The sequence below is a fragment of the Mchenga conophoros genome, linkage group LG23 (assembly GCF_057382185.1).
Source record: "Mchenga conophoros isolate Kocher_MC1m ecotype Shallow Benthic linkage group LG23, M_conophoros_male_GT1.1, whole genome shotgun sequence".
In the NCBI taxonomy this organism is placed as follows: domain Eukaryota; kingdom Metazoa; phylum Chordata; class Actinopteri; order Cichliformes; family Cichlidae; genus Mchenga; species Mchenga conophoros.
Window position 1 is genome coordinate 38,836,435 of NC_140547.1, and position 19,224 is coordinate 38,855,658.

At 41.7% G+C, this 19,224-nt stretch overlaps 1 protein-coding gene across 2 annotated transcripts in view; it reads left to right on the plus strand.

Annotated features, from left to right (window-relative positions):
• Window positions 1-15,399, plus strand: part of LOC146547776 (interleukin-1 receptor accessory protein-like 1-B) — a 342,110-nt gene extending 326,711 nt beyond the window's left edge. Inside the window, exons 10-12 of one of the 2 annotated variants that reach the window (XM_085265749.1) lie at window positions 5,782-5,952; window positions 8,699-8,743; window positions 14,092-15,399. In XM_085265749.1, the coding sequence (XP_085121875.1) occupies window positions 5,782-5,952; window positions 8,699-8,743; window positions 14,092-14,819 (944 nt within the window). In that variant the 3' untranslated portion in view covers window positions 14,820-15,399. The remainder of the gene's footprint in view (window positions 1-5,781; window positions 5,953-8,698; window positions 8,744-14,091) is intronic. The other variant, XM_085265750.1, reaches the window with a different exon arrangement.
• The last annotated feature ends 3,825 nt before the right edge of the window (window positions 15,400-19,224 follow it).

A 19,224-nucleotide genomic window follows, 5' to 3' on the forward strand; every position in this document is an offset into this window, starting at 1 on the left:
ACGCTGCCAAGAACTTGTATGTGTTTCTCGGCGGCCACTCGAAGCACTAATTGAACGCCTGGCTCCCTCTTCTGCCAGATGCAAAATTGTAAGCTTTACGCAACAATAGGAGGGACCGTCGGCTATTTGTCAGCGGCGCAATTTAGTTAAAGACCACTCGCTTGTCACATTGTGTGGGTGTCAGTGGAATCAATAATAGGCTTCATGATGACAACAGCCGAGCGGGCTTGACAAAGAGGTGGGAGCTCATCAACACTCTGCCATAAATACCAATGTCAGCGTTGTCAGCGTGCCGCAGAATTATGAGTCTCCGTCTGCGTTCGGCGCGGTTTGGCGTTGCTGAATATCAGGGGTTTTTCCACAGGGGGCTGTAATGCATCCTGTTTGAAGTAGTGTGTCTAACAGAGGTCAGCATTAAGTAGCTCATCTGTGATGACAAAGTCAAGTAGAAATGAGAGAGCTTTGTAATAAATACTCTATGTATGAGGAGTTTGTGTTAAGAAATGGCAGTTTGTAATGCTTAAACAGTTACTATTGTTTCCTTCTTCTCAAAGAGGGAAATTGCGAGAAACTAAGAACAAACAGAACAGTCGGTAAGAGGATTTCCCCTTTGGCCTTCAAGGTGTCAATACTGATCCTCTGATTCAAAAGGAGCCCGTTAGGATGTTCGGGCATCTGTTTAGGATGCTTTGTGGGTCAGAAGGTGAGTTGGCTGCACCCCTCTCCCCTTCTCCACTCTGACGGAAGGCACTAAATATGAGGAAAGGGGGTGAAATGAGGATTTAAGGATGCACAAACCCATAAAATGGCTGGCTGGGTTAGAGGTGGAGGCCGTGGCAGGGGAGGAGGAGGTCTGGCCAGCTTCTGCTAAGACTGTAGCTCCTGTGAGCTGAAGTGGAAGAATGGATGGATTCATTTATTATTGCAATGTTAGATCTCCAACTATGAGACTTTTTTCATTACGTTTTTCTTTTCAAATAGAAAAATTTCCTGTGATTTTCAAATGACCCATAGTTCCCATTGTGGCAGTAAAGTTACGTACAGCTGTTGGTTGTAATTTGTTGATTTGACTTAAAACTTCAGATTTTTCTTTATTCAATAAACAGAAAAAAAATACATCTGACAGAGAGAGAGAGTTAATGCCAGCAGATGGCCAACAGTTAATTATCAAATGTAAGAGTTTCTCTGATTAGAGGCTTTTTTTTTTGTGTCCACCGTTGTACATACATACATATATTGTACTGACTCACCTTATTATCTGAATGAGAGCAGACTCTGTACACTCTTAAGAAAAGGGAAGATTTCATAGGACCTATTATTCAGTACCTTGTAGAAGAGGCTTCATCATCAATTACTTGAGGTAATCATTTTCTGAATGACTGTATCAGTCTCTTATGCACAGCTCTCTTAAGGTCTCCCCACAGCATTTTAATTAAGTTGAGGTCTGGACTTCAGCTGGCCCATTGCAATGCCTTGATTTTTTTCTTTTATTCTATTTCCAGCCGTTCTGTTGTACATTTGCTCATCGGCCAAAACTTAGTGATACAAAAAGAACAAACTTTAGCTGTCAGATAGATGTCCACACATTTGACTCTAGAATACTTTGGTATTCAGAGGAGTTCAGGGTCGACTGCAAGGTGCCCAGGTCCTGTGACTGCAAAACAAGCCCAAATCATCACCCCACCACCACCGTGCTTCACAGTTAGTGTGAGATGTTTGTGCTGCATTTGGTTTTTATCAAACATTGTGCTGTGCATCATGGCCAAACATCTCTACTTTGGTCTCTTAAGTCCAAAGGAGATCAGATTGTTCAGATGCTGTTGTGAACTTTAACATACAAAATGCTAACCGAGACCATCAGAGTCTGAGATGTAGCTCTTGGGGTTTTTTTGCAGTGTGTTAGGGTTACATGGTCTCGTCACTGTGGAACGTCCACTCCTGGGAAGATTGTGACATTGTGTTAACACACACCCACACACTCCAAACCAGCAAACTACCAAAACTTTTATAGAGGCGCTCACAAGTGTTGACGCTTCTATTCATCAACTGCATTTGATTAGCAGGACTCCATAGAGTCTATTGAAACTCTATTTTTTATGTGACTACATGATAAAATGTGTGAGTATGATCAAGACCCAGAATATGGCAATGCATGCAAGCCAAACACCAAGGGCAAAGGCATATTTTTGAGAAAAATTGAATTGCAGTATTTCAGTGAATACTGAATTATGAAAAACAAAGCATTACTTAAAAACAAAGAGTCATCTTCTCATTAGCAGTCCAGGCCATGTGTCTCCTCAAGCACAGAGTTAAGTGTGTGTGTGTTACGTTCCAATCTACTCTCCATTAAATGTAATGGAGCCAAAAGATATCCCAGAGATTACGCCTCCAACTCTCTTGGCACTCTCCATGGCGAGTTCAAGAGTTCACTGTGAGCCCCCGTGCCCGTACGCACCCCCCCGACTCCACGCACACAGAGAGCACACGTGCCGAAGTTAGTCAGCATGTGGGACAAGGAAGCAAAGACTCGGATGCGTTTTTTTGTTTGTTTGTTTGATGATATATATTTTAAAAATATGTTGCACACCTCAGATGAACAGCACTAGCCTCCTATAAGCGAGCTATCGAAACGCAAGCGAACAGGGGATCAGTGCACCTCCTAGATTCACCCCGTGCTTTCGTCCTTCCCCTGCTTTCTCTTTCTCACAACAGATGCATGAATCATCTCCACTAAAATAGCCCTTGATCTGCCTACACAGCTTTCATTTAAAAGCTACTAGAGAAAAACAAGCAGATTTATGTCTCTGTGAAGCAGAACATAAACCTCAGAGTTAGTTATACTGAGTGATTATGAGGTTACATTTCAATTATTTTTACATGTCCCTGACGCTGTGAAATGAATTGCATGTTATAAAAAAACAAAAAAAACAAGTTGGATTAATTACGAGGCGTCACCTAAGAGTTGTGCGCGCCAGCCCAAATATCGAGATTACCCGCTGGGATGCAAGTGAATCTTGTTGACAGTCTCTCAGTCCAGAGAGAAGCAGGAGTGTGGGATGGAGAGGATATTAAAGGATAAAAAAATGTGATGCTCTGCTGAGAATTGATCCCAAACTGCCTCCTCTTGAACCCTCTCGTTCTCTGCTCCTGTCTTCTCCAACACACTAAACATCATCGCCACATGGCTGCTACGCTGCAGGTGGCCACTATAAAGCAGAGGGAGCCGAGTCATAATTAAGACAGGAACTCGCAGTTCCAAAAACTCTGAGCCGCAGCGTGAACGCAGCCTTTGAGGTAAACTCATTAGAGATGCAAGCAGTGTCCCAGTTATGGTGCTTTCCTCCTATTGTGGTGCGGATGTGATGCTTTTTAGTGAATAAAAAAGCATATAGAATCTGATGATTTTATTTTCATAAGCCCAAAAATATGGCATGCACTGGAGCTGATCTTTATCAGAGTAAACACCAAAGGTCACAAAAGTTCACCAGTCAAAACTTGTTGGGGGTCAGATGGTTTCTATTTTATACCCAGAGGATTTAAGAGAGGTGGAGTTGGGATAATATGAAGCGCACATAGGTGCTCAGACACCGGTACCTTGTGAATAGTTCAAAGGAACCCCGACTATTATGACAAGTTACTCTAAATATGTTACAAATGATCTCCACTACATAAAAACATGCTTGAGGAGTTTTCCGTTATTCATTAATTCATTTTTGGAGCCGTGGGAGCGGCCATGTTTTTGTGCACACAATGTATTCTGGGACGATGACGTGTATTGGTTGTCGGCAGTATAGGCGCTTTGGTTCAGCTAACCCGTTTTGTTTTCTATAGTGTAGCAGCCGTATTAATTAACTTGCCTATTAGTGACCTGGTTATGACTTGGTAGACCAGCACTATACCGGTCATGGAGGCTAACAAGGGCTGCCCAAAGAACATCTGGATTAAGACATATGGCTTAAAAGTTTTGGTGCACTGTGCTGCATGGAGAATCTGTAAAAATAACGATATTGTAATTTCACTGTATAATAAAAATTAGAATTCTATTAATGTTTTTATCATGCGGTTATGCAATACCATGGATAGCTGCTGCCATAAAATTGAGCTCTTTACAACAAAAGCTCTCAGTAGCCGCATAGACACCAGTAGTTTTCCCCCACTCTCGCGTCCTCGTGTGACCGATTGTTTTCATCTTCATGTAAACTAAGTACTGGAAAGGTTGAACAGAAGCCATTTCCAGTGCGTCGCTAACTGTGAACTCAATGCGATGCAACCGTATGACGTCACTACCCAGAGTGCATTGAGAAGAAAATAACAATGGCGGCCTACTGGTAAATCGTTTTTATATAAAATGTGCTTAAAAGGAAAACATTTGGCATATTTTAACACCACATATATATTATTGAAAGCACAGTGCATATTTTAGCGCAAACATGTCTAAAAAGCCGGGGTTCCTTTTAAATAAACCAAATATCCCAAACCCAACTTTAAAGTTTTACCCTGTGTCAAACAGTCATTTGGCATCATTTATTTCTGCTCTAAAGTTGGTCATTTTAATACGCGAGTCTATGAGGAGTGGTGCATTTTTGCACCCTCAAGTGGTCATTAGAGGAACTGCATTCTCTGATGTTTTCTCTTACGTTTTCGTCCCCAAAGGCTGTGGATAAAATGAGAAGGACTTTACTCCGACCTGCACAAAAACATTTAATTTCTACATTTGAACTGTGAAATTGTCTATTATAGATATAAATCTATTATAAAATGTTGGGAAGGAGACAGAGCGTGGTCTGTCTTGCACAAAACTCGGGTCGCTGAAGTTCTTCCGTACCAAACAGGCTTTCATTTCCACGTGTAGCACAGTGGGAGTGGAAGCAAAAAAGATTATTGTCAAACCATTGCCACAAAGTTGCAAATATCAGTGTATCTCGGCTATGATTAAGTTCACCAGCTCAAACCGGCTCATGTGTTTTTGCTAACTGCAAAGTACATAAAAAGCTATTATGTTTTCATACTTAATGGTTAAAAACCTGTTGACCTCTTTTGAAATGACTGATCAGGTTCAGAGTAAAAAAGTGGCTGACATGTCCTTCATTCTCCTGACTCACCGTACAGTACTGCTCCTGTTTAAGAAGATTAAGCGTTAAGTCTTTCCTCCTCTCAGTCCTTTCAAATCCGTCATCAATCAGAGCTTTCATGTAGGTGATGGATCCGTGCCATGTGCCGGCCTAGCAGGCCGCGTCGGGCATTTAGCTCAGGCTGGAGTCTAATTTGTTTTGCCTGCAGTGGGCAAAGTAGCTATCAAGGCAACATTATTCGTCAGTGGGGACGGAGCAGTAATGAAAAGCACTCAGATGGGCAGAGGTGCCCAGAGGTCAGTGTAATGGAGGCGTCCTGTCTCGGTGAAGTCTCTCAGTGAATGAATAGCTCCCCTGCATACCAGTGTGAAAATAGATTTTGAGCATCTGGGGGTATAACAGCGCATAATTTTGCTGACCACAGTAGGAAACATTATGTTGAAATCATAAAATGTATACACATTTAATTGAAGCAAAGTGGTTTTGGGAGCTTTTTATTGCAAGTATTCATTGTGCTGAGACCGAGGCTTCATTTTTCTGTCTCTGCTTCTGCTTGATTGCAGGTTTTATTAAACTAAATGACAGGTTCTAGTTTAAAGGATCTGAAGGCAACGAATGCATCACTGATTAGCCAGGTGTAACACGAGCCGGCACGTTTCACCCATGTCAGTGTCTGCCCCCCCCCCCAAACCCCCTGCTCTACCTGCAGATAACAAGGACTACGACGCCTACTTGTCCTACACCAAAGTGGACCCGGACCAGTGGAGCCAGGAGACCCGAGAGGAGGAGCGCTTTGCCCTGGAGATCCTCCCCGACGTGCTGGAGAAGCATTATGGGTATAAACTCTTCATTCCAGACAGGGACTTGATCCCCACAGGAAGTAAGCTCTCTCTCTCACGGCGATGTCACGTTGTGTCGAATGTTTTCTTGTCGCTTGGTGTTGCTCGTGTTGCTGTTGTCGCTGCAGTGGTGATGCCTTGTTTGTTGTTATTTTCTGTTATGCGTTTGTGTTGTGGCATAACAAAGACTAGCGAGGCCGTCATTGCTTCATATGATCTTTATAAAGTTAGCTTTTATAACCAAAGGCTGAGCAAAAGTTGATGAGTATGCTAAAAGTGTTATAGCTTAGAGTTTGTTTAGTGTTATTTATTCATTTAATTTCAGTTTTAGTCTTTAGTTTCCTTTAAAGGCAACATTTATAAAAGAGAATATATGGCTAAGTATTAAATCATGGGACATAGCTAGCCCAACCTCACGTAAGCAAGAAACGAATTATGCTAGTACCAGTTCAGTTCTGAACAACCTCTTTAAGTATTATACTCCTAAAAGAAACCACTTCCTCGTGTAACGTCTAAGCACTACATGTAGTCAATAAAAGGGCACCAAAGATGGGGATATGAAATGGATTGCTAATGGAATAGATGGATAAAATAGTGAATCAAGATTGTGACATATGAAAATTAAGGGATAAAAGGTTGACTATTTAACTGCTTCTACCTGAAGGGAAACTCAACCAAACCCACTTTAAAAACCTGCTGGATCAAAATTTTATTACAAGAATTCTAAAATAATACTATTTTTTTTATTATTTATAAGGGGACCATGAATTAAGTTATCTTCAAAATATTTCGCTCATAGTCAGAAAATTGTGTTCCAGTATTAAAAGCTGTATCTAAGGCAGCGACCACTTGCACTATTTATAAAAAATAAAAAAGGCATTTAATTGTATCCATTAATCCTGTGTGCAGTAACTTTGGGTTGCATATATGATACAATATGAAAGGATGTGCAATATTTGATACGATGCGATGTGATTATTTTAGGGGGTGATCTTGGAAAGGCACCTTAGAACGAGGGTTCGACTTACGAGGAATTTTTAAGCACAATTCCGTGAACCTTTTAAAGTTTGCCAGCAATGTTACAAGTGCCTCTGAAAAAACGACTGCAGTTTAGCTTGGCTAGCCTGAGGGGTCCACCCCTGTTAAACATTTTCATAACATTTTAATGAATCAAATACAAAAACTGATCAGTGAAAAACTGGTTGTACAGTTGTTGATTATTTAAACAGAAAAACGAATTCTTATTTATCTCAACTTTTATTTATTTATCGTAAACTTAACCTTTATTCCACATTTCAATCCAAAACAAGCTGTGTCTTCTGATAGGCTGCCCCTCGACTGGCTTCCGCAGTCAGTGCTTGTAAGCTCTGCCTTGTTATACAGACCTGTCTGTTACAACGGAACAAAGCAAGACCAAACCTTTGAAATCATGTGTTTAACGTTGTCTGAAGCCCGAGTTTTTGGCTCACATAAATTGTTTTGAGACACTTTGAGGCATAATTATTTGAAACTTTAGCCACTTTTAATGTGAGTATCCAACCAGTTGTCAACAGGATATATGAAAGTACATGTACTTTACTTCAATTTTATTCCACTTCATATTTCTACTTTATGTATATTCTTGATTTAATAAGTAGATTAAGGTACAGTATATAAATTATAACTTCAAGTAGGCAACATAAAACATTGAAATGCTAGGCAAGGGCTGTACATACTGGTTAATTATTTATCTGCTTTAGCATTTAAAGTGCATGATCTGCACCATTTTAAGCCTGTGGGAGGCATAATAACCTATATCACATATGCAACATAATTATCAGGAGGAGTCAACCCTGTTATTACGGTCCATGTTTCTAATCCAGCTCAATACAAAGTGTGCCTCTGCATGCTGCTATGTAACGATGTCAGCCGTACAATCAAAAATCTCTTTATGCATGGATATTAATGCATGTTTTACCACAGTATATTTCTAATGGAGCCTCTCACCGTGCCCTGTGCTTATCTTTGATTAACTGATCGCAAAGATGAGCTCGGTATCATGATGTTATTAGCATCCATTTGAATACTTGCAACTGCCTGTCTTTCCTGCACATAGCACCATTACTAATTATGCTCCTCCTCAGTGGAATTGTGCAAAGGTTGTAAACCAAATCCCTTGCTGTGATTACATGCTCCATACAGGGGGACTGTTGTAATATGGGAAAAATGGCATAAAAATGCAAGGATGGAGAGAAATCTGAAGTACATCTGCCACAGTTGCAGCTCGGTGGCACAGCTTGCTGGTTTATCATGTCTATGTATAAACATTTAGCTCCCATTGGGAATGTATTAGCATCTCAACAGCTGATATAATAAAGTGTAATCCACAGCTATAGATAAACACAGTTTGGCCATTTGGGACGCCAGCGTGTGTCAACAATCTTTCTCCTGAGCTGCTGATTGTAACATGTAATGCCACAGTATGCTGGGTGAACGTATTATACCACTGTTATACGTTTCTGACACACTCATCTAGTGCACACTGAGTATTTTTTTAACATATACCAGAAGTAACAAGTCTTGGCTGAACTATGTCCAAGTCCTTTGCTTTTTTATGCTACGTGTCCCATATTAAACTGGAATAAACTGATCAGCGTGCTTATCGTTTCACAATCGCTACCAGCGCATCAGTGGAGAAACACAGTTTATGCCAGAGCCATGTCCCCGCATTCACACAATTGTTTTTAATGTAAACAAATGTTCTGCGAATCTTTTAATCGACCTTTGAATGTAAATATCTATGTTTAGGTTTCACCAATGATCATTTCCAGGATGACACAAGACTACTTAGAGGTACTTCTTCCCCAGATCTTTAACGCTCGTGCCGACACACTCCGACAAAGACTTTCTGATCAGATCAGTAATGTAGAAAGTGATTGTGGCTGCACTTTGTATTAAAAGGCTTTGACATGATTGTTCTGACTGAAAAAAATGTTTGTTTTTAGATAAATCTTTGATCTTTGAGAGCATTTAAAAGTTATGTAGTAGCCATTGAGTGCAGCTTATACAGTCTTTGGTAACACTTTACAATAAAGGACATAAACATGAGGAATCAGTAGCCTGACATCTTGTTAATCATTAATTAGTATTTTTCAAAGTTTTTATAATCACTATGGTCCAGAATTTCACTATAGATAATAAGCATTGAGCTGAGAAATACTACATGTTAGCGCGTCATCTGTTGAGCTGACCAATTTATTAACAGGCCGATATTATTGGTTGATATTGGCTATCTTTCAGTCTATCAGTATCTGTGTTTATAGCGACTGGCAACAATTATAAAATGAAAGAAGATGTTAGAAACACCCTACATCCTTCTCAGGAGTGCTGACATTGCATAGTTTGTCCACCGCTCTGTAAATTTCCTGTAACTAATGTGTGTTTGTAACACCACAAACACAGCAGCCAACTAATCAGAGCCAAGTTGGGTATGAATGAGAAAATAAATAATCTGTTTATGTTATATGTGTCTCAGAGAGAAAAAAAAATCTTCCAATAGCAGCGTTTCAAATTTCTAAGTCATCAAATATCGGTAACGGCACCGTTCATATCCTTATTATTCCCTCTTACTTATTGTTTCATTTTTAAGTTCTGGATCAGTACTTATTCTGGAACAGCTGATAAACGTATTAGTAACTGTGTAAGTTACTGTGTCCATTAGTATAAAGCGTTACCAATGCATAAGAATAAACACAGCTCATTTCCTCTGCATGTTTCTTTATTGTGTTTTTTTAAATTAGATGGGCTGGACTGAGGTTGTCAGTCACAAAATGTTTTCAAAAATTGTATTCAAGCTCAAAATATCCGACTGCAGTAAAAAGAAGTGAAATTGAGGTGTAATTTTCTACAGAAATTGTGTATTTTGGTTAGGGGGCAGTGGGAGGGGCATCTGCTGCAAAACACTCAAAGTAGGAAGACATTTATTTCCCACATAGCTAATCTTATTGATCTGGGCTATTTGCACTTTAGACTTTTTTTTAACATTATTATTGTTTTCTTTCAGAAACAAACAATCGAGAGCAGAGCCACTGTGATTTCCTGCCCCGTGTAATTTAGGTTTTATGCAGATGTGAATCAATTATTGCTCATGCAACAGTTTGATTGTAAAGCTTGTAAAATCTCTGAAAGGGGGGATTTAATCTATAAAGCTATAAAGTTTTATCACGCCGCAACCCTCGAGAGGGCAGATTTACTTTCACTTTAATCAATTCAAAACATTAAAATGAATCTTCTACTCATTAGCTAATGATACTGTATCCATTTATTTATCCCTTCATGTTTGTTTTAGTCACGATAAGATGGAAAAACTTAGTTTAACCTAAACTGAATAAACCCAAAGTGAAGACTTTAAGCTTCAGGGACACATTGTGGCAAATTAGCCCATGAGGACCAATTACCAAACAGTAAAGAGACCAACTTGTTGTGTCGATGAAAAGAGCGACTTCAAATCTAAGTTTACTCTAATCAGATCGCTCTCATCGCAAAGCCTCGGGCAGAGCGACTTGAAAGAAGCAGCTCATTCTCATGTCTGCTGGTCTCTTAAAGACCAGCAGACATGCCGAGATACTCTCTCTCCCACACACACACACACACACACAAGGGTCATGGGCTTTGATTGGGAGGTAAAGCCCAGTTAATCCCGTCTAACTTCCAGTGAGGAGACACTTGGTCTTTGTCTCGGCCAAGAAAGGCTAAAAGGAAGCATTAGCTGCACACACATAGAGGACAGGTCTGTGGAAACACTTCTTCCCATTCATCACAACACAAGCAGCTGATTAAACACAATACTGTATTTACTGTATATGATAGATATGAGTCGAAGCTGACAGTGGTGTCTCGCTAAGCTCTGAATCTAAAGCCTCTTGTTACTACAAGTACATCTTCTTATTAAATGCGGCATAGACTATAGCTGTTTATTTAAGTGAGGATCTATAATCACAAATCTATTTTATCTTCACTTTATGCCTCAGTATCCTGACGCCAGATGGTGGAATAATTTAGCAGCGATACATTTTAGAATCTGTCAGATGTGTGATGTTTGTTTCACGTCCTCAGCTTTCGGTCTTTTTTGTTTTCCCCCCCTAAACGTCACACTTTTTCATCTGGTAATTGGACTTGTTTGTTTGAAATTTTGATAAAAAGGAAGCTGTTGGGTAAGAAGCCGCTATGAGGCCAAGAGAGTTCTTCAAATAGCCTGTGTAATGTGTTTCAGCATATTTTCATCACATATTAGCTCTCTGTAGTTTCATGTACAATTACAGTTTGTTTTGATTGAACAAATGAGCACAATTAAAAATAGAAATGGATTTAATGTTTGGACTGTGTGTAAAAGATGGATGTAGCCACTGCTGGATAGCAAAAGCTGCAGTTGACCGCTTTGGGTGTCGCTGTGTTGTTATTTCAATCAAATCAAATCAATTAAATAAGAGCAGTGCCTGAGACCATAAAAATATGTTTATTTTATTATTGTATTGTGTCGACTTCGAAACAATCAGGCTTCTGCCCCCTGCAGGCTGTTTGAATTGACGAGTTTAATACATTTTTGCATTGATCTCGTTAAACAAAGGTCTACATAAATACACTGTTCAAAAAAATTAAAGGAATACTTTTTAAACAAAGTTTAGCGTCGAGTCAGCTAACCATAGTTGTTCCTGGTTGTTTCTTTGCTTTGGTGTTAATGAAATTAACAAGTGCGCTAGAGGAGCAACAATGAGACAACCCCCCAAAACAGGAAGGGTTTTACAGGTGGAGGTCACTGACATTTTTTGCTCTCCTAACTTTCTCTGACTGTTTTTTTTCACTAGCTTTGCATTTGGTTAGGGTCATTGTCACTGGTGGTAGTATGAGGCAATAGCTGGACCCCACAGAGGTTACACAGGTAGTCCAACTCCTTTACCTCCCAATCAAAGGAGATGGAAAGTTACTCTAGGAGAGCTGAACAGGACCATAGAAGGCCATTAACCCATCAACAGGATCGGTATCGTCTCTTTTGTGCAAGGGAGAACAGGATGAGCACTGCCAGAGCCACTGGTGTGAATGTGTCTGGCCAAACAATCAGAAACAGACTTCAGGAGGGCAGTCTGAGAGCCTGACATCTTCTAGTGGGCCGTGTGCTCACTGCCCACCATCATACCTGACTGGTATTTGCCACAGAATAGCAGAATTGGCAGGTCCATCATTGGCAATTTGTGCTTTTCACAGATGTCAGCAGGTTCACCCTGAGAAGATGTGAGAGACGTGAAAGGGTCTACAGAAGCCTTTGAGAATGTTATGCTGCCTGTAACATCATCCAGATAGACTGTTTTGGTAGTGGGTCAGTACTGCGTCATGCACTGACCTCTACAGGTGAGGTAACGGCACTCTGATTGCCATTAGTCAACGGGATGAAATCTTTGGATCCATTGTCAGACCCTACGCTGGTAGAGTGACTGTAGCTCAGGTGGTAGAGCAGGTTTGAGCACTCAGAGTAGAAAAGCGCGAAATAAGAACCAGTTCATTTACTGTTTACAGTGGGCCCTGGGTTCCTCCCAGTGCATGACAATGCCCGGACACATGTGGCAAGAGTAATAAGGCAGTTCCTGGAGTATGAAGGAATTGATTCCATTGACTGGTCTCCATGCTCACATCCAATAGCCGAAACCTCTGGCACATTATGGCTACGTTCACTCTGCAGGTCTTAATGCTCAATTCCGATTTTTTGATCAAATCCGATTCTTTTGTCTGCTTGTTCACACTACAAATAAAATGCGACAGCAAACGCGCTCTAGTGTGAACCCTCAAAGCGGCCCGCATGCGCAAAACAAGACGTCACACACAACAATATTGTTTGACTGATGGTCCTTAATATAAAGACTTCGGACTTTACGTTTCCCAATTTTTACTTTAAGTTATTTTGTTATTCACATAATAATGTAAATAACCTAATAATTATCCTTATTGCTGTTTTAGAGAGGAGCGGTGCTTCAAAGGATGATTGCAGACTTCTGTCAGAATCTGCAGATTATACAGTACAAATAAAATGTTCACGTTTCTCCAACGTTGTCTTCCCAACAGTTTCACTGACATCTACACTGGATGGCCAGGAAGCGTTCGCGATGTCTTATCGGGCGCTTCTCCGGAGCTGATAATTGGCGTCTGTCTTGTGTCGGTGACGTAAAAGACGGATTTAATGCGACCTGACCGTTCAAACAGCAGTTGCTTTCTGAAACATCGGATATGTATCAGATTCAGTACCAGATCGGATTTGAAAATATCGGATTTGTGCCGTTCACACTGTCATACCATGATCGGATATGGATCGCATAGGGTCAAAAAAGTTGGATTTGATGCACTTTCGCCTGCAGTGTGAACGTAGCCTATGTTTTGGTCCATCCCACGCTACTAGTTTGTACCTCAGACTGTCCAGGAGTTTAGTGATGCCCTGGTCCAGATCTGAGAGGAGATCCCCAGGACACTGTTTGGTCTCATTAGGGTGCATGCCCCAGTGTTGTCAGCCATGCATTCAAGCACATGGGTGTCATAAAAACTACTGAGTACAATTTTGTGTACTAGACTTAGGGATAATTTTTTCCCTTTCATTTTCAAGCTGTCTTTGAATTCTGCCCTCTGTAGGTTGACTGAGATCTAATTTGATTTCAAAATGTTCCTTAAACTGAACAGTGTATGAATGTATATAATCTGTAGGCAAGGAATGAGATTTTTAGTGTCAGAGGTATCCTCATTTCCAGTTGTCCACATGCAGGCCGCGTTCTATTGACCAATCATGTTTTAGCAAAGATTTGAGGTCTGTGTGGAAAATAGAACAGTTTTGTTGAGATGGAATCTAGAAATGAAAGGCTAGAATTTGAAAATAACTCAGGTCTTTAAATCATTTATATTTACTTGCATTTATAAATTATGCCTGTTGCATAAAGTAGAAGAATGAGCCATTATCTGCTACACTGTAAGCACCAAAAACCAAAAGCTCTAGACTAGCTGATGAGTTTGCAGATGACTTGTGCACAGGCTTCAGTTTTTAGAGCAGGAGGTTACATTCATCTTTTATATACAGTCTCTGGCTAACAGAAACAAATAATGTCTATATATGATCGTGCTGATTCATCAAAAGATATACTTTTCTGTCTCTCTGTCTGTGAATCCAGCCTACATCGAGGACGTAGCGCGCTGCGTGGACCAGAGCAAGCGGCTCATCATCGTCATGACCCCCAGCTATGTGGTGCGGAGGGGGTGGAGCATCTTTGAGCTGGAGACGCGGCTGCGCAACATGCTGGTGACCGGCGAGATCAAAGTAATCCTGATCGAGTGTGCCGAGCTGCGCGGCATCATGAACTACCAGGAAGTGGAGGCCCTCAAACACACCATCAAGATGCTCACGGTCATCAAGTGGCGCGGACCGTCCAGCAACAAGCTCACCTCCAAGTTCTGGAAGCAGCTGCTGTATGAAATGCCCTTCAAGCGCATGGAGCCCCTGAGCATCTCCCACGAGCAGGTGCTGGACGTCAGCGAGCAGGGCCCCTTCGGGGAGCTCCAGACCGTCTCGGCCATCTCCATGGCGGCGGCCACCTCCACCGCCATGGCGACGGCGCACCCGGACTTACGCTCGACCTTTCACAACTCTTGCCACACCCAGATGAGGCAGAAACACTATTACCGTAGCTACGACTACGACCTGCCACAAGGCGGCACGCTCCCGCCGCTGTCCTCGCTAGGCAACCAGCACACCTACTGCAACATCCCCATGACGCTCATCAACGGACAGCGGCCGCAGTCCAAGTCACCCCGGCAGCAGAGCCTGGAGGAGGCCCACGGCAACAACGCCATGCTGCCGCTGCTTCCCAGAGAGACCAGTATATCTAGCGTTATATGGTGACAGCGCCGGGCGGGGTAGACTGTGGATCTTTATGATGTCTGTCACAGGGAGGACTAACCACTGGCACTCAGACCCTGAAAGGAGCCAGGTGAACCTAAATGGCACTAAGCTACTTGCTGCTGTTGAATTTTGCACCAGGAAACAACCGAAGGAGGGGAGGGGCTTCAAACTGCTGGAGAAGGTGGTGGCAATGTTTTCTTTTTTGTTTGTTTGTTTGTTTGTTTTTTGTCCAATTCGAGCTTTTATTGAAACTGAACATCAACAAAAAAAGAAGAAGAAGAAGCAAGGAGAACTTTTTTTGTATGCCTGTATAAACACTCACGTAACACAAGCCAACACCTATGATCATTTACCCCGAGAGTCGAGGAATACAGGGTCCTGTACATACGTTTTTCTAATTCTTTGTAGCAACAGTGTTTTGGGACTTGTTTCTTCTTTCTTTGGGACTCATTTTTATTATTTTATGTTTTTATTCTTTTCTTTCAGTTTGTACAAAAAGTGAAGCAGTGAAGGCCTGTGAGACGTGTCGGTTAAACCGTTGTTACCTTTATTTTTTTCATTTGTTTTGCTGGTGTAGTTTCTAAAGTTTTTTTTTGGGGGGGGGGGGGGGGGGGGCGGTTAATTCTTTTTATTTTTAATGGGGTTGGGAATACAAGTCACAGCCTTCGGGAGACGAGTAAGATTTGGATTTGAGTTTCAGGGTTGAGAATCTGGCCTCAACCAGAATATGCAAAACTTGGAGTCCAGAAAACACATGGGGAGGGTGGGGGGTAGTGGGTTTCCCCTAATTCATCGAATGCTTTCGGAGGAGTCGTACCTGTGCAGGTGGGTGGGTGGTTGTGGGGAGGGGGAGGGGGGGGGGTTGAGGAATATGGTGCTAGGCTTCACATCTCTGTTTCTCTCACAATATTTACTTTTAAAACAGCCTTGCTATTTACCTTAACAAAAAGATTATATCACTGCGAAGTAATTATGTGTATTATTTTATGAAAAAAGAAAAGTCTATTTTTGTAACTGAGGGATATTTGCTTAGAGAAGTTATGACATTTCTGACAGAAGGAGTTGGGGAAATATCTAGTAAAAGAAAAAAAATAAGAAAAACGTTTACGTGGAACTGCATAGCTCACGAAAATCAATAGGTCGTTCACTAAATGTCTTACCCTTATATTAAAAAACAGAAGACGTTTGTGTTTTCGTCGTTACAAAGGGGGGGAGAGGGGAGTTTCGGCATTTCAAACGCACCGCTCACAGCAGCGCGGCAGACTTGTTACGTTACATCTGTCGATCTCATCTCGGCGCTTCACAGTGGAAGTAGCTATCGATGATGTCAGCGCGGACGGAGGAGGCAAGCCATGACATCCACGGTCACCTGAAGCATTAAGTCCACCTGCTTTCCTCTGTAGGACCAAACAAGGCTGTCCAGGGCTAATCTCACTTATTCATTTGCTCTCAGATGACAGCTGTTATTCGTTTGCCGTCCACCATGTCAGTGGAAGTGAGTTGAGGCGCGCTCTCTGATAAATAAAAACAGGCCTTGCACATCTCACTCAGAGGGCAGCGGCGGTAAGCCTTTCATTTCAAAATGAGTCGGAAGATACCGTGCAGAAACGTGCTAACTTATGAGATGTGTAGTTCTTAGTATGAAAGTAACATTTAGAGGATTATATTTTTTGAGCTAATGACCAATAACCACCTGAAAACCAATAGCCTTTTAGAATCAATCCCTTCCAAACGATATAATTAATGCTTAACAGTGACAAGAATTTATTTTAAAAAATGCTAATTCAGTCTCAGTTTATATATAACTACAGTAGAGATGCTACATTAGATCAAAGCAAGCTAAAGCCTACCATTCTCAGTCACGAAACTGGTACAGTGTCATGCAGTTCAGATCTGTTCTCGCATAGTAAGATTTGAAATGTCGGTATTTTGATGTTGCGAACCTTTGCAAGTCAAGCCAGCGATGGATCTGAAACTGAGGAACGTGAACGCTCACACTGCCAGAGGTTTCTTCCTGTTAAAAGGGAGTTTTTCCTTCCCACCGTCACCGAGGTTGTGGTCACGAGAGGCGACAGGAAGCTTTCCATTTTCCGGGGGGTTTCTCCCAAATTTGGGTCTGCACCTCGCAGTAAAAAGCGCCTTGAGATGACTGTTGTTGTAATTTGGCACTTTTTCACCCACATTCCATTTAATCATCTTGACACAGCGATCGAGACCATAAAGGTTTCCTGAGAGTGCAGCTCATGCGACAGGTACAGTCATTTTTTCCTGAGTTCTTTTCACAGCCAGAGGAGTCGTCTCCACCTGGCCATTAGCAGGAATGCTTTTCTGCACTGGCACTTACGTTTGAGACGCAAAGGCTTTGTCCATCTTCTATATGCAGCCTGTGACTCAGACCCATGAAGGCAGCCTGTGCACTTACTCCTCCTGCAGCCGTGCCATAATATTTGATCTCTTTAAAAAAAAACACACGCACACACACAAACTAACCTCATACTAAAATACCTGCAGCATCTCATAGATGTTTAACTTAGTGCCATAAAATATGCAATGTTATGAATCTTTAAACAATAAATTACATTTGTGTTCTGCCCCCCCACCCCCGCCATCTATTTTCAAAAACTATATTTCAGATGATTCCTGGATTTTTTCTGTAAGCTGAGAATTTTGCATTTTGACTCTTTTTTTTTTTTTTTTTTTCAGTCACCCTACAAATCATTGAGAGCCAGGCCTGCTTTTATCCACTCCACCTGTCCCTCCTGCCAAAAGTAACACGGATTAGAGTGTATTGTGCTCTTTGATGTGGCATTGTGTAAATATGATCAAGACAATAACACGATTAAGATGAAGACAATCTAGCCATATTCATGAAAACCGGTGGTCATTATTCACAACGCCTCTCAAAGTAGAAATGCTACGCGTCCAATCCAAGAGAGATTTCGACTGGAGTCCGATGCTCAGCGCTCCAGCTTTTGGGAAGCCGTGGGAATGCAAACTTTTTCTTAGCGGGGGGGGGGGGTGATACGCACTATTGTTTCACAACGACGAATTGGGAGCTTTTCTGGTGGCTGGCGTGGTTTTGACGAGTGACACGGTGACAAACGGTGATGAATAACAACGACAATATATAGCACAGAATTATTCCAGGCACTTTCACGACTCGTGAGACGACGTCTTTCCTGTTTTCTGATTTATTTTCTATTATGTATCTGCAATGTTCATTAAAAGAGATACTGTTATTATTAATAAAACCACATTTATGGTAATGTTACTTCTCAGTTGTTGTGTATGCTGTGTGTGCAGAGTGGGTTTTGTTTGCTGAAAGAAGAAAGAAAGAGAAAAATGCCACCCAGCTCACTTTGTTTATGGAGCGCCGGCATAGTTTGCTGACGGCGCCCGGATCCCTTTTCTTGGCAGAGAGCCGATAACGGCCCCGACCGCCATAACTCTCGCGTCTGCCGTAAAACCTTGAAACAACAATCAATAAGTCTCCTTATTCCACTCAGAGACTGAATCAGAACCGGCCTCATTTTAGAATAAGACTAAATCAAGTCACTGCATTGAGGAACACTTTAATCCCCCCTCCACAGCCTGATTGTTGTTTGACCTTAATGCACTTTTGCAGCAGACACGCAGAGCAGGAAATGGATTTGTTGCTCAAGTACTAGACGCATTTATCAAGCACCTTTTGAACACGTCTCAGGATTTTTGTTTCGACTCAAAGTGCGATTTTTGCAGCGAGAATAATATATGTCACTGTGTCAGGCTGTTTGTAGGAACGATTCAAAGGTGCAGCTTCATTTATGTAAGTGGATCTTTTTTTCCAGTGGGAATTAGTCCACTGGAAACTACAAGCAAGTTTGCTCAGTGAAACTGTCACATTTAATGTCTCTAAGAAAACTGGATGCTTTGTCTTTCGGCATGCTTCGAGGCAGGCAGACACTATTTTATTCTTCTTCTCCCACTCTCCTCTGCCTCAGAGCGTTGTGCCCGTAGTGCAGCCATTTACTTGTTTGCTGTGATCAAAGCAACAGCGGAGGAGAGAAGGAGAAAAACCCAAAAGCACATGGGGCGGGGGGAGAATCACGAAGATTCTGCCAGACAGCGTTACTCAGCCCCGGCTACTCGTCTTCAATGAAAAGAAGCTGGTTCGGGTTGAGCAGTTGTAAGCCAAATGAAATAGAAAGACTTATGTTATAGTGAAGTTGAGCTGTTATTTATTAGGAATATCTCCAGCTTCTGTCGGAGTAGGAAGCTAGCACCTCTGGAGCACTCTAAAGCTGTTATAGCGCAAGTGGAGCATTTACTCCTCAGAGCATTATGTGAAGGAGGCGCAAATGTCAGGCTCATTCAGACAGGATATTTAACCAACCAGCTCTTTGGTGCAATTTACATTTCTTGTTAG